Source organism: Dermatophagoides farinae, chromosome 2, assembly GCF_024713945.1.
Source record: "Dermatophagoides farinae isolate YC_2012a chromosome 2, ASM2471394v1, whole genome shotgun sequence".
NCBI classification, from domain to species: domain Eukaryota; kingdom Metazoa; phylum Arthropoda; class Arachnida; order Sarcoptiformes; family Pyroglyphidae; genus Dermatophagoides; species Dermatophagoides farinae.
Window position 1 is genome coordinate 2,439,332 of NC_134678.1, and position 23,604 is coordinate 2,462,935.

General features: G+C 30.6%; 7 protein-coding genes and 1 long non-coding RNA gene across 13 annotated transcripts; 4 read left to right on the forward strand and 4 right to left on the reverse strand.

Moving 5' to 3' along the window:
* Positions 1–17: 17 nt before the first annotated feature.
* LOC142597354 (uncharacterized) lies at positions 18–3,935 on the reverse strand. Of its 2 annotated transcripts, XM_075728891.1 has the most exons (2): positions 2,723–3,935; positions 18–2,638 (listed from the first exon to the last, which is right to left on the reverse strand). In XM_075728891.1, exons 1-2 carry the CDS (start codon positions 3,369–3,371, stop codon positions 219–221), a joined length of 3,069 nt encoding a protein of 1,022 aa, XP_075585006.1. In that variant the 5' UTR covers positions 3,372–3,935; the 3' UTR covers positions 18–218. The 2 variants fall into 2 exon arrangements, with proteins under 2 accessions (XP_075585006.1, XP_075585005.1); XM_075728890.1 differs by having other exon boundaries at positions 18–3,464.
* Positions 3,936–10,554: 6,619 nt separating this feature from the next.
* On the reverse strand, positions 10,555–11,145 carry LOC142597336 (mitochondrial import inner membrane translocase subunit Tim13). The gene has a single exon (XM_075728642.1). The coding sequence runs from the start codon at positions 11,051–11,053 to the stop codon at positions 10,787–10,789; it is 267 nt and encodes an 88-aa protein (XP_075584757.1). The 5' UTR covers positions 11,054–11,145; the 3' UTR covers positions 10,555–10,786.
* A 57-nt stretch (positions 11,146–11,202) lies between these two features.
* Positions 11,203–12,660, forward strand: mRpL2 (mitochondrial ribosomal protein L2). The gene is made up of 2 exons (XM_047063265.2): positions 11,203–11,712; positions 11,772–12,660. The coding sequence occupies exons 1-2, from the start codon at positions 11,292–11,294 to the stop codon at positions 12,314–12,316; spliced, it is 966 nt and encodes a 321-aa protein (XP_046919221.1). The 5' UTR covers positions 11,203–11,291; the 3' UTR covers positions 12,317–12,660.
* LOC124491952 (uncharacterized) lies at positions 12,624–13,859 on the forward strand. Its single transcript, XM_047054693.2, has 2 exons — positions 12,624–13,434; positions 13,495–13,859. Exons 1-2 carry the CDS (start codon positions 13,133–13,135, stop codon positions 13,781–13,783), a joined length of 591 nt encoding a protein of 196 aa, XP_046910649.1. The 5' UTR covers positions 12,624–13,132; the 3' UTR covers positions 13,784–13,859.
* A 31-nt stretch (positions 13,860–13,890) lies between these two features.
* On the forward strand, positions 13,891–14,845 carry LOC124500262 (enolase-phosphatase E1). Its single transcript, XM_047064355.2, has 2 exons — positions 13,891–14,204; positions 14,293–14,845. Exons 1-2 carry the CDS (start codon positions 13,891–13,893, stop codon positions 14,762–14,764), a joined length of 786 nt encoding a protein of 261 aa, XP_046920311.1. The 3' UTR covers positions 14,765–14,845.
* LOC124500363 (uncharacterized) lies at positions 14,754–16,208 on the reverse strand. Of its 4 annotated transcripts, none has more exons than XM_047064612.2 (3): positions 16,176–16,208; positions 15,492–15,900; positions 14,754–15,421 (listed from the first exon to the last, which is right to left on the reverse strand). In XM_047064612.2, the coding sequence occupies exon 3, from the start codon at positions 15,416–15,418 to the stop codon at positions 14,813–14,815; it is 606 nt and encodes a 201-aa protein (XP_046920568.1). In that variant the 5' UTR covers positions 15,419–15,421; positions 15,492–15,900; positions 16,176–16,208; the 3' UTR covers positions 14,754–14,812. The 4 variants fall into 4 exon arrangements, with proteins under 4 accessions (XP_046920568.1, XP_046920493.1, XP_075584654.1 ...); XM_047064537.2 differs by lacking the exon at positions 16,176–16,208 and adding an exon at positions 15,975–16,169; XM_075728539.1 differs by lacking the exon at positions 16,176–16,208 and adding an exon at positions 16,021–16,161.
* A 207-nt stretch (positions 16,209–16,415) lies between these two features.
* LOC142597321 (uncharacterized) lies at positions 16,416–18,623 on the forward strand. The gene is made up of 2 exons (XR_012832064.1): positions 16,416–16,553; positions 16,643–18,623. It is a non-coding gene; the product is annotated as an uncharacterized LOC142597321 (long non-coding RNA).
* Positions 16,458–18,259, reverse strand: Mad (mothers against decapentaplegic homolog 1). 2 transcript variants are annotated; one of them, XM_075728538.1, is made up of 4 exons: positions 17,860–18,259; positions 17,686–17,789; positions 17,360–17,621; positions 16,458–17,305 (listed from the first exon to the last, which is right to left on the reverse strand). In XM_075728538.1, exons 1-4 carry the CDS (start codon positions 18,257–18,259, stop codon positions 16,629–16,631), a joined length of 1,443 nt encoding a protein of 480 aa, XP_075584653.1. In that variant the 3' UTR covers positions 16,458–16,628. The 2 variants fall into 2 exon arrangements, with proteins under 2 accessions (XP_075584653.1, XP_046920196.1); XM_047064240.2 differs by having other exon boundaries at positions 17,360–17,624.
* Positions 18,624–23,604: the final 4,981 nt, after the last annotated feature.

Here is a 23,604-nt window from a genome sequence, read left to right on the forward strand (position 1 = left end):
CACACCACTATGGTTCGTTTTTCAAAACTTTGATAATTTATTTATTTATTAAACGACCTCAATCATCATGACACAATATACAAGATGAAAACTAAAGCATGTTCTGTCGCACGTCGACTTAACCCCTTGTTTTTATAAGATGTCTGCACAAATTGTGCTCATGTCGATCATGACTATTGTTGAGCCTTTTCTGCTCATGTATGATTTTTGACTCAGCGTCACTTTCTGTCCATTCCTCCCCTCTCCAATAGTTTACTTCGATCCGATCGTTCAGCAGAATAATTACCAAGGAATTCGTTCAATGATTTGTAAACAATAAGATATTTTCCAACGTAAATAAAATTATTTTCATAAATTCGGTTATCATCGTAAAATCTTGATAAATTTTTCAAATCGTAGTTCAAAAATTTTTGTTGAATTAATTTAATTAAAATCAATAATTTATCTCGATACGGATCAATAAGTCTCATCCAATTATTCAGTTGTCGGTCAATTAATTCAACCCATACGTCGTAATACCATTTCCAAATGAGATCAATATTCGATAAGTCATAATTTAAGAACAATAAAAATAAACCAGTGATTAAGATCAATACATTTGTTTTGATAACAGTAAAAACTTCGTTAATTTCGAATCGATGAAGCTTCGGCGATATTATTTGATCAGAAACATTACTTGCAATACCAATTTCATTATCGTTCACGTTGATAGACATCCATACATTAAAATGATCGGTAAATTGTTTAAAAAAGAAACGATAGAACGTGAATGATTTCGATACAATGGATTCGTATTTAGAAGAGAAAAATTCCTTTGATGTTTGTTTGATGAATGATTCATTAGCATTAAATTTCGATATGGATATTCGTAGATGGTCATTATTACATCGTCGATTTAAATCGTAATCAGATTTCGGTGAACGCACAAATACTTCGATAAATTTTGATTGACATAGACGCTTCATCATTTGCTGGCTACTTTCGTGATTTACTCGTTGAACAATATTCGTATTGATTGTTTTTGCAGCTACATAATTAGAATCGATATTTTCTTCTACAATTGACGGGGAATTGGTTGAACATCGTCGATTATCCACATTATTTCGATCATCTTCGTTGGTACAATAAGTTGTCACAGATTTGTTCGTTGTTGGTTTCATGTCGTCATCAATATCGTGGTCATGTACATTTACCGTTACGTGGCTTTGAGGAATCGATAATACCACATCAGACATTGTAGATGAGCCAAATACAATCCATCCGAGCGTGGTTTTCTTTGCGATAATTTCGTCTGATAGACGCTTTTCATGTTCCAATTGAATTCGGTTGATATTATCAAGCCCTACCAAGATATCAACTGCCACTGGCTCGTCATAATAATCAATACCAACATTACGGAGTTTTTCTTGCTCATCAATCGGAATACCACCAAATTGCAACTTTCTCAACTTATCGTTTACCCGGAAACATAAATCTTCTTCGTATCCGTTCCAAGTCGGTAATTTTAACATTGCACATTTGTCACTTGATGTTGATGTTTCATCATATAACGTCTTCACCCGAATCGGTTCTACCTTGACCACGTCCAAATTCAATTGTTCAACCAGACGATTCGATATAAACGAAATTCCAGCACCGCCATCAAATAATATTCGTACCTTTTTACCGTTGATCATGGTCGTCATTGTTTTGTGGATACTTCCTTCGTTCGTTGTAAGCAATGCCGTTGTTTCATTTGTCGATGATTCAATTCGATTCGATGATGTCTGTGGATCGTCATTCGTAGATTTTGTTTCTCGTGAACCAGATGATTTCGATGATTGTTTATAATCTTGGCATAAAAATGTTAAATGATTTCTGCCACATGTTGTACATCGCAATTTCTTGTTACATTCACGACTTTGATGATTAGATTCACCACATCTGAAGCATAGTCGATATTCAATAACAGCTTCTTTACGTTGTTCGACATTCAATACACAATCATCTGTACGATGATCACCATCTCGAAACATACATGTGGATTTCGATGTTGCAGCCATAACATTACTTCTCATTCTACCGCTCGTGGCGTTCGATACTCGTGTTTGATTCGTGGATGCAATATCGTCTGGATCGATTTGCGATCCAATCGTACGTTCTCGATTCCAGCCATGTTTGAGATAGTTCTCAATTTGAGCCAACGTCACTTCTTCATCATCGCCAATATTCGTAAAATGGATTCGATCGATTTTCGCCATGATTGGACTTATCAAACTGAATTCTTCGGCTTCCAATCCTGTAGTTTTGAGCGTGTTTCGAATCAATATCACTGTTTCGGTCATGCTTTCCCATTCTCGTTCGGATGGGCGTAATGGAAGCTTCGATGTTGATCGGATACGTGCTTTCAAAGCTGGAATGATTCGGCTTCGACCACCGTAATGCTTGTCCAACGTAACTAATACTTCATTCATATCCGGATTAAATTGATCTACACGGTCCAGTATGTATCGATGCTTGTCGGGCAGTAGATCCCGTATTTCCATCATTTTATTCAAGTTTCCTCGAATCTGTGGATTATCAATCAGGTAATGTTTGATCATTTGCCGAAAAACTGGATATCCAATTGGATCACCGTCATAATGTTTTAGACGTTTAGCTTCGATTTTTGGACCACCAGAACGTGAATAATAATTACTGTAATCCCACCAATATTGTTGATATGGATTATAATAAGTCGTACCTGTTTGAGTCGTGTCGTTTGCTTCTTGTCGACCGTTGTTCATATCGTGATGACTCGTGGATTGTTCCTCGTTTCGTGTATCATTGAGTTGTTCATCACGTGGTATCGAATCATCTGTTGTATCATCTTTGTTGTTACCGCTAGACGTCGCTCCTTGTTGCTTTGTTGTCGAACTGGATGATGATGTTGATTCGTTGTTTGCATCTTTAGTTGTCAATCTTTCAAATTGTCGTTCCATTTCAATCAACGAATCTTCAATACTTGGATTATCACTAGCCATCATTCTCATATCGTCGAGCTTTCGATTGATTAAATTTTTATCGTATTCTGTGGCTTCGTGACGTTCTAGGCGTTCCAATCCTTTTCGTAATATCGTGATGGTGTTACCGATTCTTGCCAATTTATCAATCGTATGCTTCCAATTGTCGAAATTCGTTTCTTCGTCCTTGGTCAATGATCCCTTTTCGATGATGACGTTGCTTAACCGATAATACTGATTTTTCAGCTGCTTAATTTCCTGTGGATTGATTTCGTCGCCTAATCCGATCATCATCGTGTTGTTCGCGATATGTATTTCGTTACATACTTTTTTGACTTCCGTGCGTAATTCATCATCAGTCATTGCTGTTATCGTGTGTTTTGAAACCATCGTGAATCGTATTTCGTCCGTGTTTGATCAATCGTAATCGTGAATCGTAAATCGTAAGTCGTACCTCGTACGCTGTCGTGAACGTGAATCGTAGACCAAACCTCGTACGTCGTCGTGAATCGTGAATCGTAAATCGTAAACGTGAACCGTACCTCGTATTAATCGTGGTTTCCGTAATACGTGATTGAATCGTTCCTTACATCCGTGAATCGTCGTCGTAGCATTCGTAATCGTGGCGTGATCGTGAAATTCGTAACGTAAACATCAGAAATTATTCGGTAGCTTTCGTCGTTGACATATTTGGTGCTGATAACGAAATAGACAAAAAATTTCACACCACTATGGTTCGTTTTTCAAAACTTTGATAATTTATTTATTTATTAAACGACCTCAATCATCATGACACAATATACAAGATGAAAACTAAAGCATGTTCTGTCGCACGTCGACTTAACCCCTTGTTTTTATAAGATGTCTGCACAAATTGTGCTCATGTCGATCATGACTATTGTTGAGCCTTTTCTGCTCATGTATGATTTTTGACTCAGCGTCACTTTCTGTCCACTGCTGAAATTAACCCGTTTTATTTTCTTTTTCAACACACAAACACACAGACCATAAAAATAATCAGAACAAAGTCATGTTGTTGATCTGATGGAATATTTAATCACATTCATTCGAAAGACCCTTTTTTTTGTCTTAACCCTGGAAAAAATAGAGGCGTTATTTGCACAAAAAAAAATTTTGTTACCGATTTCATCATCTTTTTTTTATCAACATTTTTTCTTCCTTTCTTCTTGAATTTGATCATTATAATTTGGTTCCATTTACAATTTTAACGTTCATAGATAGTCATTTTGTAAACGAGAAAATATTTCCAAATATCAGATTTCATAATTACCAAAAAAAATGGCAAAAAAAATTTCCATATTTTTTGTCATTTTCCGTTGTTGTTTTTTTATTTGTTTTTTTCCGCTTTTATAACACCAAATAAAAAACCACGTTCATTCGTTTCATCATTTCAATGGCTAATGAAATAAATTACCGAACATTTGACACAATTAATAGACAAGTTCATTAATAATAGTCATCAAAATTAGCCATTATCTGATACACGGAAATCCGATAAACATCTAAAAATTCTACAATTCTAAAAAGGAATCATTTCATATTATAAATAGGGCTACCATAGGGCTACCATTTAGTCCTGACATGACGTATTTTTCCATCGAATCATTATGGTTGATGATGATGACGTATTGATCTTTTTTTTGGTATTCAATTTTCGTAAATTTTTGATTCTACTGTCATCGAGAACATATAATTATGAAAATGAATTATTAAATTATTGAATAAAAATAAATAATTAAAGTAGAATCCCAGTCGATTTCAATACATTTTGATATAGTGATGACTATCAAAACAAATCTGTTGAATATTCTTGTTTTGTTTGTTTGTTCATCATCACACGAAAAAAAAAACAAAAAGGGCATCAGAATTTATTTCTTTTGTCTCTCTCTCTCTCTCTCTCTCTCTCTCTCTCTCTCTCTCTCTCTCTCTTGAACAAATCATTCAATCAAAATGATGTCTGTCTGTTTTTCTGTATTTGACATTCAGAATTGGTAATTTCGTTTTGTTTTTAAATTTCATTTTTCATAGCATACGATAAACGATGATGGTTGACGTTGAAATCTCGAAAGAGACATTCATTCGAGACAAACAAAAAAATTGATCGATGATCTGAATTTTTTTTTTTTTTTTGGTATCCTGGAATAGGATGGAAGAAATGAAAATATTTTTCATTTTTCATTGATGTAATAAATTTCAAAATACATTTTGTTGTTCGTTCTTATTCTATTTTTTTTTCTTTACCGTTTGTTATATGTCTTGAGGAAATTAAATGAAAATTTTTCTTTCTTCTCTTATTCGCTATTTCGTTCGTATTTACTAGAGCAAAAAAAAAAATTGAATGAAAAATTTTAATCAAAATTTCACTTGAAGTTTTTCCTCCATTAATGTTGGCTTTTTTTCCCTCCGGTTGCTTCTCTGTTTATGTTGTTTGCGTCTGTATTTTTTATTCTATAATTGGTACGCTGGTTTTACAATATAGAAAATATGTAATATCTGAACGGAAAATAAAAATTTTTTTTGTTTTTTTCAATTTTTCAGTCTCATTTCTATCCGTGTATTGGTGACATTAATGTTCACGTGTGTGTGTGTGTGCACTACCATTTCCCCCATATATGATTTCGATGAAAAACAATAATTAATTTATGGGTTGGGAATTTCTTTTCCCCTTCTCATTGGATTCCTTCGATAGATCTGGACGAAATCAATTTTTTTTTCATACCTGCAAGGCATTTCATCAATGTAATATTTTGTTGGAATAAATGAATTTTATTTCATCAGTTTTTCAATTGTCCTACATCCCTGTTCTAGGCAATCATCCATAGTCAAGGTGGTATACGTTATGGTGAATTTGAAATTTAAACCAGAATTTATGACAATACAGATGGATTGAACAAAAAAAAAACATTCTGAATGTTTTTTTCCACCTCCTTTCCAAAATTCTTTATTACCCTTGACATTTTGTTATAAAGCGCTCTCATAATCAAATGAAAAAAAGTTTGGTTAATTTTCATTTACAAACGGAATGTAGAATGGCGAACAAAAAGCTGAATAGAATTCGGAATGCATTGAATCCATAGCAATTCATTTTGAAAACTATTCTTTCACATAGGTTGATTTTGTTTCGTTTTCCATTCATTCAAATGAAATGAATAACGAACACACACACCCTCACACATATGTATCATGTGATTACCAAAAGAAAAGAACAAAAAAAAATTCAGTTAACCAAGCATAAAAATTGTGCTAATCTCACCAAATGGATATACCAAGTGAAATGAAAAAACGGAACTTGAAAAGATCGAGGAATTATTACTAGATAAAAAGTAGAAAGATTCAAAACATGGAGAAAAAAAAACGAAACAAAAACAAAAATTCCAAAGCGAATAATGAATGATCATCTGTACTGAAATCCAATTCTAACTCTTAAAATAACTACAAATAAATAGCTTATACTGGATTTCATGTCTGCGTGTGTTCACTGAATGAACGACGACCAAGTTCACAATTGTTTTTAGTCGTCAACACTTGTATCGATGGATTCTAGCTAATGATCATCCATTTAAGCTAATTTGTTTCTTCTTCTGGGTTTCACCACATACATACACAAACAAGCAGACAAAATTCTTGATGTAACAAAAAAGATGCAATGTACATTTTGTGAGTGGTCATTGTATGAAGTTCAAATTTTGAATCAAAGTTTCATTCAGATTGATTAAAAAAAATTGAAATTTGTTTAAACTATGTAAATCAATTGAATAACATAACATTATTCATTCCTGATAGAATTAAAAAAAAATCTAATCTAGTCTTTTTTATTTATTCTTTGGAAATGGAATTTTTTTCCTGTTTTGCATGATGATGATGGTGACGTTAGTTTTTTTTTGTTCTCGTTATTATATGCTATATCAATAAATTGAAATTAAAATTCTTAAGAATTCAAGGAAAAAAGAGAAAGAATAAAAGAAAAACTGAGAAGCAGAATGAAATTCTGGCCAGCAAAGAAGTCTTTTATATGAAGCTATTTATTATTCGGAAAATCTATTTTTATATAAACATTCATTGGGTTTTTTTTGGTCCATTGTTGTCGCCATTTTTTTCGTTGAACTTGTATGCATGTGTGTTCTTCAATAGATTTTCTATTGATTTATTTTACCACGTAACTTGTCAAGCGAACAAAAAGTAAAAAAAAAATGAATACAAATGATTCTTCAAGAAGCAAATAGCAAATTCTAGTTACTAAAAAAAACTAAGAATAAATCAATGAAAATAAATGGTAATGACAATGATGATTATGTGATGGAACTATATAGAAAGAAAATCAATCAAATATCTGCGAATCACTTTGACTCATTTTTAGCATTGCCAATTTAGATATGAAAAAAAAAATATAAAAAACAAACAAACAAACAAAACATTGTTGTTGTTTAAAAGATTTAAAAATTCGATTATCATTGAATATATTTGCTTGGTTATATGATAAACACAAAATAACTGAATAAACAATTGAAAAGTACAAATGTTTTTTGTGCACAGTTTTTTCCTGAATCCAATTATAGGTCTTTTAAAATTCGGTCATGTTCAACATTGAACAACAAATAAATATTTTGAACATACATATAATTCTAAACACATTCCTACATTTTACTGTCAGCAAACATAATAGCAAGTATATATAAATCAAGAGAAACAAATCGAAATAATTAATGCTTTTTTTCCGAATTTTTTAATGAATTTCTGAATGTATATTTTTTTTTTCTTTCAAATATTCTGGATGTATATACTTACTGAATTTTCTCTTCTTTCCTACTATATATGATGATGGTGATGATGATGATGATGACTATAATGATTCACGAAGTATAAAAAAAATTGAAAAATTTTAATTGGCTGTCTGATTCTTTAAAAGAATTTTTCTCCTTCTTCTTAATTTTTACTTATTATTGTACGAAATAGAAAGAAAAAAAAGAAAAGCATCCCAAATGTTTCCAATTAAACATATATATATAAAAAAAGCTTTTTCTGTTGTTTCTGCTTCATTTTTGTTATAAAAAAAACAAACTAGAAAAAAATCGAATGAGTCATTTGAAGATAAAAACAAAGAGAGAGAGAGAGAGAGAGAGAGAGAGGATTGAATATAATAGGCCAGTAAATATCTGTAATTGGAAATGCCAAGATGCCAAGAAAGAAGAATAAAGAGAATGGAAATGTAGTGCAAAAAAAACGTTTTTCACTCTCTAAACTCCCCCTCATTCCATCCCTATACAATTTCCCTCTTTATATTTTCAATTTTAAAGTTTTTGATTTTTTCACTCACTGAATTCATTCATTGTGTTTGTTTCTGTTTCGTTTGAAACAAAAGAGATATTTTAGAATTTCTTAATTTTACTGTATATTTGTTCTGTGCTTTGGGGAAATGAACGGAAAAGTAGTAGATCTTAGATGATTGAAAAAAAAATTTCCAAATAAAAGTCAAAAGATTTTCCTTATTATGTGGTAGCATTCATTCAGACATCATAAAGAATCATCGTTAGTGAAATCAAAATCAAAAATAATTACACACACAAACACACACACACAGAAAGAGAGAATCCACATCTATCTTACTCTCCATTACCAACTAAATAAGACTTTATATATCCTCTAAATATCCAATATATCAAAAATCTACAATAGGATTAATCACATTGGGACTAAATGGAAAGATGTTTTTTTTTCATTTTCTTATTTTTTTTCTCGTTCATTTTATTTTGTGCAAAAAAAAAATGAAATAAAAAGATGAACTGCCACGGATTTTTCTGTTAAATAAACTATTGAAATGAAAATTGTTGCACACACACATACACACATAAATCAACCATAATACAATGTCAAGAGAAAAAAAAGACACTCGATATTGAGATAGTGAAACGAATACATCTCATTCATTTACAGATTAATAAGTAAAGTAAAAGTTGCCACATTGAATGAATATGATTTTTTTCCAGTAGAGAGAGAGAGAGAGAAAAAAAAGATAAAAATGGAATAATTGTATATTCAAACAAAATTAGAGACATTTTGAAAAGTCAAATTTTTTTATGCAAGATACATGTTTTTTTTTGTTCAATACCATTATTTTGTGACAAAGATTTTAATTCTATATATATGAAGAATTCAATTTGAAATTTTCATTTCTTTTTATTTTGCAGTCGGTGTCATTGAAGATCATGAATCCTCTAGAGATGATGGAGAGAGAATTCCATTTTATTTTTCGAAAAAAATCAAAATGTAATGAAAAAATATTATCTTTTCATTCGATTGTCGAGAATCTCTTTAGTCAGTCGAAAAAGGAGTGAAAAAAAACTGTATCTAAAATCTTTAATAACATGTCATACCGAGGATTTTTCTTTTGTTCAAAAGTGGCCATCAATCATTATATATAACGGTTTAATAAAGAATTCAGTAAACAGAATTTTAACAGAATTCAAACGAAAAATATTGAATATTGAATTAGGTTAAAAATTAAAATTTTCATGTTATTTTAAACTCAATATTTATGAAATTTAATCAACAAAAAAAATTCCATATCCAATATTCAAGGCTATTGAGAATTTGAATATTATCATACAGACCAATGAAAAAATGGTTCACATGATTCTACACAATTCTATTGTACTGTTTCAATAAAATAATTTCAAAAAAAAAAATGTTTGACAAAAGTAGGAAAAAAAAATTTTTTGTGAGAACAAAAAAAAAATATATGTAAATAGAATATTCTATTGACATTATTATGAATATTCATGGATATTGAATTACAAATCTGTTTAGTGTATTTTTCAAAGAAAAAATATTTTTTTTTTTTGTAAAAAAAGCCGATTGATTGTAATACTACGAATACATTTCAATTATTAGTTAAAAAATAATCAATTATTCTGATCATCATCATCATTTTATATTTAAAAAATTTATTCTCATTCAATATTAACGTTGGACTTTTTTTTGTTTGTCATTTACGTCAAAAGATATATATATGATTAATAATCCGTTTATGTTTCAATGTTTGTATATAATAGGTAAATGTCAATAATAATATGTTTCGAAATCGAATAGTTTTGTATCATAGTTGCCAAATATTCATTATCTTTCGTCATTCATGCAAATCAAATATTTAAATTCTTTTCATTTTTACCGCCATCGGGCTTAGACTGCAGAATTTTTTTTGTTCGTCTCACTCATCTTCTTTTCATTCATAAAATGATCAGATGAAAAAACAATTATTAATGAATATATTCTCTCATGATGAAAAGGGCCAATGTTACGAAATTCCGTCATGTTTGGAATTCCGCTTGAAGACAGGGAAAAAAATAACGATTTTCTTTTACAAACTTTGTAATCATTGCAATGTTTTTTTTTATGAATCTATTCTTCTTATGGATGGTATTTGTTTCTTTATAATTTTCTTTTTTTTTCTTTCAAAGATTTTTTTTCCACAAATGATGCCAATAATAAATTCGATATATTAGCGATATTGAAATCATGATAGATTCAAATCTAATGATGATAAATACAAATAATATATTCTTATTTAAATCGGTACAAAATTTTATTCAAAATTTTAAACAAACAAATGTTTGTTGAAAATTGAAAAGCCAGTATTACAAATTGTAAATCTAGTGAACATATACATTATACAAAACAAAAAATATCATAATTTTTTTTTAGGTATTACTACATAAATTTTTCATCTGTTGGGAAATAAATGCAGATAAAAAAGAATTTTTTTTTTAATTAACAAAATCCTCACTCATTTAACTGAACTGATGTGATTCATTCTGGACACGACTTCCATATGCCATCGATACGATATTATAAGAATCGAAAAATCGATCCACACAATGATTCAAACATTTCGTTTCTGAACTATCCAAACTTGTACCAGGTTTGTTGATACATTTTTCAAAACATTTGTTCGTAATTTTGGATAAAAGCTCCTGTATGGTTGCAACGGCTATCTGCTCCTTTACATTATCGATCAATTCGGCTTTTTGTGTCGATGTTAAATTGTTTGAGTCCATTATTGATTTAAATAAATTAGAAAATCAGGTAAAATGATGAAATATATTTCGGTATACAAAAAAAACCTGCAAATCACGTGTTGGTAAGTCGGATTTCGTTCGTGACCTAGGGCCATCTAATGACAATTATATGGAACTAAACATCGATACCATCGATAAAATTAAAGTATCATATGTTTGATTTGGCGGATCATTTTTGATGAAAAATAATTTACTTTGACCCGATTATTAATTAATAATGAATAATCTACGTTTATTAATAAATTCATCATCACAATTGTTCTCCCAAATCAATAATGTAATTGTTCCAACATTGATTCCAATAAGATTTCGTCGTGTTTTTCCCATAATTCGGGGTGCACCAAGACCACTACCACCAAATATAGTTCGACCAGAATCTTCGAAATATAATTGGCAACCAATCTATCCACCAGACAATAAATATACGATTATGCCACTCAAAATTAAGAAACTTGGTGGTCGTCATCCGGAAACTGGACGAGTGGTAGTCAAAACCATAGGCGGAGGAAATAAAAAATACTTTCGCTGGATAGATTATGAACGTAAAGCTAATACCGATGGATCACCACGGGAGGAAAAAGTTTTTAACATACGATATGATCCATTAAGATCGACAAAATTAGCATTAGTAGCTGGAGGTATTATAAGAATTTAATCATGATCATTGATTATTAACTTTTGAATTTTTTTTATTCAGGCGATCGAATCCGTTGGATAGTAGCCACAGAAAAAATGCAAATCGGTGATATTATACGTACTTATTCGGACATACCACGTAATCCTGTACGACCACGTGAAGCTGATTCTCATCCTATTGGTGCATTACCTATCGGTACTAAAGTTCATAATGTTCAAATAATACCAAATGAACCCAAAACAACCATACTTTATGCTGGTCAATATGCCGAATTAATTCGACGTGTTGGTCGTCGTAATTATCTGGTTGAAAGCAAAGGAAAACGAGAATTTTGTATTGATCAAACATGTATGGTTACTGTCGGTTGTTGCTCGAATCCATATCATGATCAAATCGATCTTATGTGTCCTCAACGAAGACGTTGGTTAGGCAAACGACCAAAATCAGGTGCCTGGCATAAAAAAGATGGATATTGTGGCAGAAAAATTCATCCACCGAAACCAGTACGTGATCATTTCACTACGGCAATGATGATGCAAAAATCTGGTCAAACAATGTCGGAAGTGACGAAAGACGAACAAAAGGAATTTTATGTTATTGAATGAAAATTGTTGCCTCTTTTTCTTATCATTATTAATACCATTGTTGTTGCACTAATCATCAATCGTGTGTTTATATACAAACTAGTTTGATTGCCAATCCATATATTTAAATTCAAAAAATTTTATATTGTATTAATAGAAATGCAATTCAACATTTGTCATTTGATGAAGAAACAAAATTCGAAATTACCACATAGTTTTGTGGTGGTAATCATTCGATTACAGTATGGATAACATATGTGGTGACATTGACGATAAAAACAAATTTATTATTGTTGAAATAAAATTTTCTCTTTTTGATTCGAAAATAATTTAGTGTTTTTGAAACAAAAGAGATTGTTTTTTTCTGCAAATTTGATGAATGTCACACATTGGCAACAATTTTATGATGATGATTATACTACGAGGATAATGTTTGGATGGATGGATGGTATGACTATAACAAAATGAAATAATTGCCATGATTTCGATAATGAGATGCGTCGTCCATCGTAGAATATCTATTTGTATATATCTCTTTTTTGTTGTCATTCATGCGTTTAAATTATGATGTCCATTATCATGTTGAAGACTTTGTCGCTATTTTAAGTGCTAATGTAAAAAAACAATGGCTATTCTTATACTCATCATCACAATTAGACAAAACATTTGCTTGTTTGTCGTAGCATCATCATCAATACAAAGAAACATCAATTCTTCTTCGAAAAAATCAACTCTTATGATCATTGCATAGAATCATTGCATTCAAGATTATCAACTAGATAGATCGAATTAAATATAATAAACATTTAATTTGTGACAAATAATGACAATTATTTCATGACGAAAATGTCTATATATTGTTTCATGTTTTTATCTTTGACATTCTTCAACATTGGTTCATCATTTTTGAATCCATTGAATAGAGATTTTCTTTTTCTTCCTAAACTGTCCAACCATGGTCGTTTACAATTGGAAGCTAGCCGACCTGAATTAGCACGTGCGGTTATCTATAATCGTGATAGACTGGATCCGGCCAATCAAAATGTCTATCAAGATTCAGCTACATTAAAAATCAAAAATCGTTCTGGAAATTCTGAAGATGAACTGATCTTGAGTGATGATGATTCTAAAATCCCAAGGTAATGATTTTTAATGGAAAAATTGATAGATTTAAGGCAATTTTTTTTATTATTAATTAGTGATTCATCAAATCATTATGTACCAGTAACGGTGAAAAAACAAGAATCAAGATCAAATCCAAGTACATCGCCCGATGTCTCCGTGCATAGTAATAATTTTCAGAATGAAAAACGTCATCCTAAAGATCGTTTTGTCGATGCCGATGAATTTTTGAAATCAAAGCCAGATGGCGAAGCCAATTCGAAAAATCGTCAAGATGACCCTTTCATTCAATTCGAGAAAGAATTCGAAAACATTTTCAAACTTGATGATTTCAAAGATTTTTTCAATACTCGTATTTTAATTTGATTAAATTCAAAATTTTTTTCTTTCGTAAATAATCAATTTTGATTGAAATATAAATGAAATAAAAAACTTTTTACTGCAGATATTTTTAGCTTATTATTTTATTAATTATGCCTCAATTACGTTTGCCAAAACCAAGAGCTATCATCTTTGATATTACGGGAACTGCTAGTAATACGACATTCGTTAATAGATTTTTGGTCCATTATCTTCGGATTAGCGTTAAAAGTTTTATCGGTATCAATTGGGGCCATGTCCAAATAAATCGCGATATAAACATGCTACGAAAAGCTGCCAAAAGTAATCCAAGCTGGCCACAGATTCCTGAGACTGATTCATTGGAATTAATTCAACAAGCAGTGAGCGATTTGATTAATTTTCTCATTGATAATAATCTTGATTGTTTGGCCTTCGCGCAATTAAGGTAAATTATTTTTATATATAAAAACATAATTAGATGACGACAACTTCACACGTAAACTTTTTTCACGTCTTCTTCATCGTGCGATTAGATTTCATGTTTGGTTTGATGGCTATGATAAAGGTCTTTTAAAGACTCCCATTTATTCTGATGTTGCTATTCAGATGAAAAAATGGCGATGTGATTATAATATACCATTGTATGTTTATAGCCAGGGTTGGGCCGAAGCAAATCGTGTATTCATGTCCCGTACAAACAATGGTGATATGTCATTATTGATTGATGATTATTTTGATACATCAATCGGTATGCCAACGGATCCGGCAACATTTAGAAAAATTTTAGAACAAATTCATCAATCACCAAGTGATGTTGTCTATTTGACAAAATCTTCAGCAGCAGCCAAATGTGCAAAAAATGTTGGCATTTTTTCCGTACTAGTACTCACTCATAAAAAAATGCAAGATATGATTAGTGAAGATGAGAAAAAAGAATTGATCATCATTCGTACTATGAATGAAATTGAATTTGAATCAATCTTGCAACAGCAACAAAAACAATAAATAAAATTTTATTTATTTTAAATTAAGAATATATATAAAAATTATTGTTTAAAAACCAATTAAATCACTGATACTTTTAATCATATGACTTGTAAACGTTGTAGTACGATATAAGGACATATATAAAGAGCTTGGTACGGCAAACAGTCGATTAATCAAACGATCGCATAATTCAAGCCTATTATAGATTGCTACGGTAGATGTCTTGGTTGGTAGATCATGGTTGTTTGACGTCATTTGTAATAATGGCCACGATGAATATTTAATCTGATTCAATGATTTACCAGATTCAAAATCACTAATGATTTTTGGGATATCTTTTACATAGATAAGTTTGACAAGGTCAGTGTGAAAATAACGAGATACAAGACCAAGATTGCGACAATGATTGTTGGTCATGTTTCGTGATTTCAATTTTCCAAAGGAATGATGTCCAATTGTAGTGTAAATGATGGCCGTTTCGATTGTAAGTACAGCAATACTGTCATCAATCAATTCGACATTTAATGAACGTTTTCGATTAGTTACAATTTGTATATGTTCACGATATGATCGTAATTTCAACTTAGAATTTTCACGATTTGATAATCGTCGTAACGTTTTATTACGGTAAGTGTGGTGGCCACAATGTAAAACTTTAAGTTTCATTTTCATTATCTATAAAAATCAATGACAATAATTGAAACATGAAATAAACTATATTCATCATTATAATAGCAAGAATTACCTGTCACATTTTTTTAAAAAAGGTATACCATAAATAATTCGGTCGACTAGGCTTCACAGAATACTTATTGTTGATTAGAATGAGTGGAGGTATATGTGCAAAGGATGATGAATCATGAATTTTTTTTCAGCTCAAAATGACTCGTCGATTTGGGCCATGTAAACAAAACAAAAATGACTACTAATAATCAATAAACACATATGGCACACATGTGGAGCTATGGAGACGACTCTTGTTGGAACCAGTTTGCAACGATTTTTGTTGATTGTGAGATAATGTCCCTGCCGGAACAGTTCAATCTGAACATTTCCAAATAATCTACAAATAGATGGCGCAAGATGACTTTTTTAATTGATAGTAAGCTCGTTGGTTTAAAATTCTGATTTTGTGCTAAAATTTGAATCATATTCTGATCCAAATTGAAATAATAAAATAAATAAAAAAATTAGTCAACAACAAATTCAAAATAAAAACAAAAACAACAGGAAAATTTTTCACTCAATCAAAATGAAGAATATGCCAAAACTACATCATCGCACTAGGTCATGGTAATAATAAATAAATGGTATAATAATAATAAAAAACAAAATTGTTGCTGCGTAGGAGAAAAATATTTCTTTCAAGAAAGAGACATAAATCTCTCCATATGTCTCTCTCTCTCTCCATAATTTTTTTTCTATTCACCAATTATGGTCCTAGAAAAGTCAAAACACCAATAAACAACATACTTGTTGTGTACATGTTTGTTTACTGAGAATTGTAATTGAATGGATGTCAATAATGCATCTAGCCGCATCAAAATGTGTTTGTGTGTGTGTGTGTATCAACACAGATGTAATAGCAGTGTTGTAATAAAAGAATGTAGCACGATGTTAGTTTCTCTTTTTTTTCAAAACAATGAAAATGAGTGTTATTATTTGACAGTTTTTTTTAATGACATATGAAGCAATCGAGGAAGTAATCGAATCAATGGAATAAAATAATTTTAATCAACTATATAGAATCGATCAATTTCAAAGAATGATTCTTTGTTTTTTTTTCGCTGTGTTGTCTGTTGTATGAGTATGTATTCAAATTGATAAAATGATTGTACGTAAAAAAAATTTTGTAATATTGTTAATTGTGAATTTGAAACATTTATGAAACGCTAGAAATGGCATTTGCTGGTGATCCCATTTGTGTTAATACTTTATCCAGCCACAATAGTGCCCCATTAAGATGGATTTCGATCCAACATGGTGTTGAAGTAACATCCTGACGATGATATTCGGCTCCCCAACCTTTAACAAAAGACATACGAATTGTACACATTTTTACCAATTCGAATACGGATTCAAATCCTTCATTAACGGCGTGGTTCAACAGACTAGCGAATTCTTGATTGTCAAAAATTTTCAATGTACAATTGCTCGGTATTTTGCATACGGTAGTCGGATGGAAACCATTCGAACGATTACAGTTACGTGATTGTACAAATATTGGAGAATCGGATAAGCATTCGGCAAAAACTTCCCCACCAACATACCATAATTGAACGCCTTTTCCAATATGTCTACGGGTGTTTTCGATTGTTGAATTTCTATTCACATTTGACAATAATCCTAAACAGTAACGATTATTATTATTATTTGGATCAGTAAAACCATCAATCACAATCTGGTTGGATGTAGCATGAAAAATTTCGCCAACTCTTGTATTAAGTTCATAATAAGCTATCGAACACCAATGAGCTGGTTCATGATATTCTACGGGTTGTAATCGTGAATGTTCCATCACTCGATAAGGTGTATATGGTGGTGGTGAATCAGCTTGAACTAGTGAAATATAATCATCAGTATATTAACATATATTATTGATAAATAACTTACGATTATAATTAGGTGATGTTTGTCCATTTGATGTTGGTGACGGTGCATTCACTGGATAATTTGATGGTGGTGATGGAGACATCAGTGAATTATATGATGATGGCGGAGATGGAGATGACATCATCGAATTAGGGGATGGAGATGACATCATCGAATTGGGCGATGGAGATGATACCATTGAAATGGGGCTGCTACCGTTATTCATCGAAACGTATTTATCATTTTCATATGTCCCATTTGGAGACATTGTAGAATCTTGAAGCTGCTATAAAATGTTTAATTTTTTATTCAATCATTTTAATTACATTGTATTTAGGTAAACTTACATTTCGATAATTTGACAATGGTGAATTGCCTGATTGAATTATATTACCGTTCATATTACCATTCATGTTATCATAATATCTTGGCACGAGTACAGGTGGCAAAACTAAATTGAATAAATTTGAAAAATAATAGAATGAATTATGAATTCGACATTAACAACAACAAAAAATTACTTGGTGATTCCACACGACGATAATGATAAGGATTGATGCAAACATCCTTTTGTTTTGATGAAAATGGATATTGACAACGTTCATCAGGTTTAAGCTCATGATGTGATTGTAGATCGGGCCAACGCCACACACGACAATAGATTACATGTGGTAAACCTTTTCTATGTGATACTTGTAAACGGCCATCCAATGATCTTGGTATCGTAACACATTTAGATGGCATTCCTGGATGTGAAAGAGCATATTCAAGATCTTCAAGTGCACCTTTGCTTTTTTTCAATCGTTTCACCAGTGAATCAACAGCCTTTTCGGCCCATTTTTCTTCTTCATCACCTTGTTTCCAGCCCAATAAACGTTTTACATATGGTGATGATATATTGAATAATGAATTGAAAGTCATATTGAAAGTTTCACTATTGATTCCAACGTTGACAACCACTTAAAGAAATTTGGGATTATGATTATCCAAATAATTGGAAGATATGAAAAAATAATCAGTCGAACAGCGAGATAAAAACCTAAAAACAGGAAATTAAATGTACAAAAAAAAAATTAAATTCAAATCAAATCTTATAGCAGTTATCAGAAATTCTGTTGTAACAAAATAGCTAGAATTTTATTATTGAAAACACAAACACGGGATCTAATTTTGTGAATCATCATCAAGGTAATATTATATATTGCGTTTAATGTTTGTGTGCAATATTAAATCGATCTAATCAAATAATCATACAAATAAAGAACGAAAGCTTTAAAACTCATAATGTGGATGAGACCAATGGTATACATGCAACCATTTTTTTCCTTTAGTTATCATTACATTGCTCTTCTCCGGATGACAACAACAACCAAGACCAATCAGAAAGAAAAAGAAATAGATAAGATTTGTGACAATAATAACAGCTTCTATAAGACCAAAAGAATTAGCATTTCTGCGTGTGTGCGTATATAAATACGACTATACGATTGACGGTTATAAAGATAAATAATATATATCCGCCGAGTTGATTGTACAAATATACGAAAAAAAAGATTTCTTACCACCTGTCGGTTGTGTTTATGCGTGTGTGTATATAAAATGCACCTGTTGAACAAGGCAAAGGGCAAATGAGATCAAACAACAATAAAAGGGATATATATAGGTGGGTGTGTTTACATATGGATCAATTGTTAGTAGTGTAGCGACATATATGAAAAAAATAAGGATAAGGATAATTGATTAAGAAAGATTTAAGGAAATTTTATCATCGGGTAACCAATGGTGATGTATATTTTAGAAGAAAAAAAAATACCTTCTATTTCGATGTTGTTTTGTTGTATTATAAGATCAATAAAAAAATTTTTTTTTGTACGTTTATAATGATGATGATGATGAAATGCAAATGAAACAATTACACGTATACACAACACACAGACATACGCACTACAATAATAATAATGAAAAATAATGAATTGATGATCTTAAAAATTTGGATTTCCATATAAATATATTAGAATGAATATATAAGATGATTTTGATTCTGGTTGGTTGGTTGGATTTTTATTGAATTGTGATTATTTAATAATAACAATAATTTGTAGAGATCAAGATCACAGTCGTATTTCAATTATTATAAAATATGAACACAAAGTATTTAAACAATATAATGATGATGATGAAATAATTTTTTTTTATACATTCAAAGATGCTATTATTTGTACTTGATAAAATGTCAATTTCGAATTCGAATTTGATGAATATAAAGAGAGACAATTTCCAAAGTAATCAAAATCGAATGGCACTTGTTTACAGTGGTTTTTTTTTGTTTTGTTTTGGATGAAAGGGTTTATGTTTTTATTATCAGAGATTATCAGAGAGATGTTTAACAATTGGCGGCAAAATAAACCTTAGGTTAAATCATGATTGATTTTTTTTTTGGCACATATACATTCCAATCTACATATGATATTTCGTCTACACGCACACACACACATACACTGATTTTATTTTTCATTCACTTTTTTTTCGAGGATTAATTTCTATAATAGAATTAACCAAACAAATAAAAAAAAATTTAAATTTTTTCTTCATAACTACAACAAGTGGTTACAGAATATATTATAATAACACACAAACATGATTAGTTTTTTTTCCCATTTAGATGAAGAGACGAATGATGATGATCTCAACTAAAACGAATGAAAATTCTAAATGGCTCTTAGTGATCGGACTTGTTTTTCGTCATTTTGGATGATCAAAAAAAATCACCACCACCACCACATTCGGTCATTGTCAGCAGTGGCAAGTTAGATTTTAGAATACTTGTTGTTGCTATATTTTTTTTCAACATGATTCTCGTACATGCTATTCCATTAAGGGAAAAAAGGGGGAGTATGGAAAAGAAAATGCCATATATATTGAAGCCGTGTAGTATGTGTTATGTATATTATGTTGTGAATATGTCTTGTCCTATCACATTGAAACATACACACACACACACACACACAACTACTTGGCTTATGTTTATCATCATCAAAAACGAATACTGTCCATAGTCGTTAAACGTCGTCGTGGTCTTCGACAACGATGACGACGACGACGACGACGACGTTGTCTTCATATATTCAACGAACCGACCCATCTACCGTCTACCAACCAACTGAGCGATCATCAAGAAAAAAGAACGTCTTTTACTTTGAGAATTATCTTTCATTGTTGTATTGTGGTATTTGAATTGTTGAATGTAAAATTAACGTAGGGAAACAATTTCGATATATTTGTCCCTTAAGGCAAATGTTATTTTTTTCTGAGTATGTGTGTTAGTGAATCACACGCTGGTCACTTTTTTTTTCCTAAAGCTGTGTATAAAGCTATATAGTTTTATAACAAAAAATTGAAATGCCTAAGAAAAGAATCTTAGCAACGAAAAAGACAAGCATTGAATTGTGTGTGTGTGTGTGTGTTGTATATGGTATGGCAATCATCAATCGTTTTTCTTTCATTCGAATCGAATGGCCACATTTTGGCCAATATATCTATGGTCGTCTCGACATGATGGAAAAAAAAACTTTTAAGTTTCATTTCGTTTTTTCTTTCTTTTCTTTGTTTCTGTAGCAATGAAAAACTGATATATGAAAATGGTAGCTAAGATCGAATGAACAAGATTTTTTTTTTTTGAACAGAAAAAGAACAACAAAACAAATTTCAACTTTTTTTAGTTCATATTTGTTGTTGTTATTGTTGATGATGATGATGATGATGACCTTGTCCTGTTGTTTAATGTTTACTATACTGATGATAATAAAATTGGATGATGAAGGGTAAAACAAAAAAAAATTTATCGTTGGTCAATGATGATCATTTCTAGTTGAGTTGTTGGTATTTATTTATTTTTTTTTCGTTATTTCGTTTCTCGTCCAGATCTGGCCATCGAGTTTTAATCATAAAACAAACATTCATATGTGTATTGAATAAGAGGAATAAATTCAAATGATGATGATGAAAATAATGAGAATCGATGATGGTTCAAGATGGTAAAAAAAACAAACATAACTATTCAAAACTGAAAAAAAACATCCATGTTATGTGTATGTTATTTTATTTCTCTATTTAAAATGATTAAAATCTTTCACATATATAAACAAACATTTTGTGTGTGTGTGTATATGGGGACACAATTGGGCCTCTTGGATGGTCTCCCCCCACTCTATAAAGATGAATTCTCTAATTCATCCAAAATAAATTTTATGTTTTTTTTTTGCTATAAACATAACACATGAATTGCTATTGAAACGAAAGAAAAAAGATCGAAAGCCGCACCAATCACATGAGAGATTGTTGTTGTTGTTGTTTTTTTTTTGGTGTTGTTGGTCAAAGTCAAAATTTTTTCATCAAACAAAAATTTCTTCTTCTTTTTTTTTGTTTTAGCTTCATTTTGATGGATTGATGGTCCGATTTAATTATCCATGTGCGTGTGTTGTCTGATGATTTTTTTTTTGTTCGATGATTAGTCCTGAATGATGATGAATAAACATAAAACAACACACCAACCAAGATAATATTAATTTTAACCGACAACGGAACTACTGTCTAGTATTTGCATCAGATGTTGCTGCTGTCTTCGTCATTCGATATGATACTATTCAAATTCAATGGTTCATGTGCCATAGACAAATGTTTATCATTACGAAAAAAAAAACAAAAAATTCTGGAGATCTCATATTACCAACAAGAGAAAATATGGGGCAAATGTCAAGAAAAACAATGTTAAATGTTGTTGTTATTGTTAATAATGATGATGATGATGATGATGATAATGATCAACAAAAGAAAAAAAATTCTAAATGATCGTTTTTTTTGGAAACGAATTTGAATTGTTTATACCGATTCCTTGTGAGCTGTTTAACTGCAAACCAAAAAAAAAAAAAAAAAATCTCAATTCAAAACGATATAATTGCCTTCCTTCTGAACAACAACAAATGTTGACAAAACCTATCATTATCTGTAGATATAAATTCGTTCAAATCATCATCATCATCATCATCGTTATAATTAAATATGTTTTGAAAACCTTGAAAATGAATGAATTTTTTTTTTTTGGTATGATAAACAATCATTTACATCATTTTTGAATGGCGATTCTTTGAATATTCGATTCGAATTCACAACACCAACGTTTTATTCATATACCATAATTATCATTTTAACTATTTTTTTTGCCATTTTGTAACTAAAAAGAAAAATATTTTTTTTCGTACATTAAAAGATCTATATTATTATGAACTTCCTTTCGTCTGTTTTTTTTTGCCATTTTGTAATTGTATGGCTTTTTTTATATTATTATTACGCATCAACAACAAATCTAAATAAAGTATAGAGATTCTAAATTATCTTTGCTTGTCAATATTTTGAATTTTTATTTTCTCTCGTTCTTTCGTTTCTTTATAATATAAAAATTCATTACTTTTCTTGAATTATTAAATTGAAAAATATTTTTGGCTAGGAATGTGATGATCGATTCAATCAATCAAAAAAAAAAAAAGAAAAAGAAAAATCATCAACTACTATTTAAATAATCATGATTGCCATAAATTTTTCTTTCAGAATAAATAGAAAAAAAATACACACCACGATCATAATGATGTTGGTGATGACGGCATACAAGATGATGACGACGTATGAAATCGTTAAAATCGTCTTGATCAATTGATTAATTGAGATCAAATCGACAAAATAAAAACGAAATGCTTTATTCATGTAGCCATATTATATATGTACCATCGAAATTCAATGAACTCTAACTTTCCTATACCATGGCTAATGAATGATGTCTGTGTGCCGTATGTACTACACACACACACACACATCGAACAGGTTCTTTTTTTAATTGGTTATGCAAGTTTTTTTTTTAGTCAAAGTGATAGTTATGTGCGAAAATTCCCTCTCCCCGGTACAAATTTCGATCCAACATAGTTCTCATTAGATTGATTTTAATTTTTTTTTCTACTTCTCTCATCCCACATTTTACCATTCAGACCGGATAGGTAAACAATATTGTTTTCTTTTTCTCGTTTCGACAAGATTTACCTTGATTTCAAAATTCCAAGGTCTAGACAACAGGTTTTTGTTGTTGTTGTTTCTATTCTGCCATTTCAAATGGGTATTTGAACAACAATAAAGACGACGACAGTCGTCATTTGATCAAGCTAGGTTAACACAATGTTTTTTTACAATCCATAAAAGCCATTTTCAATTGAGAACAAAGC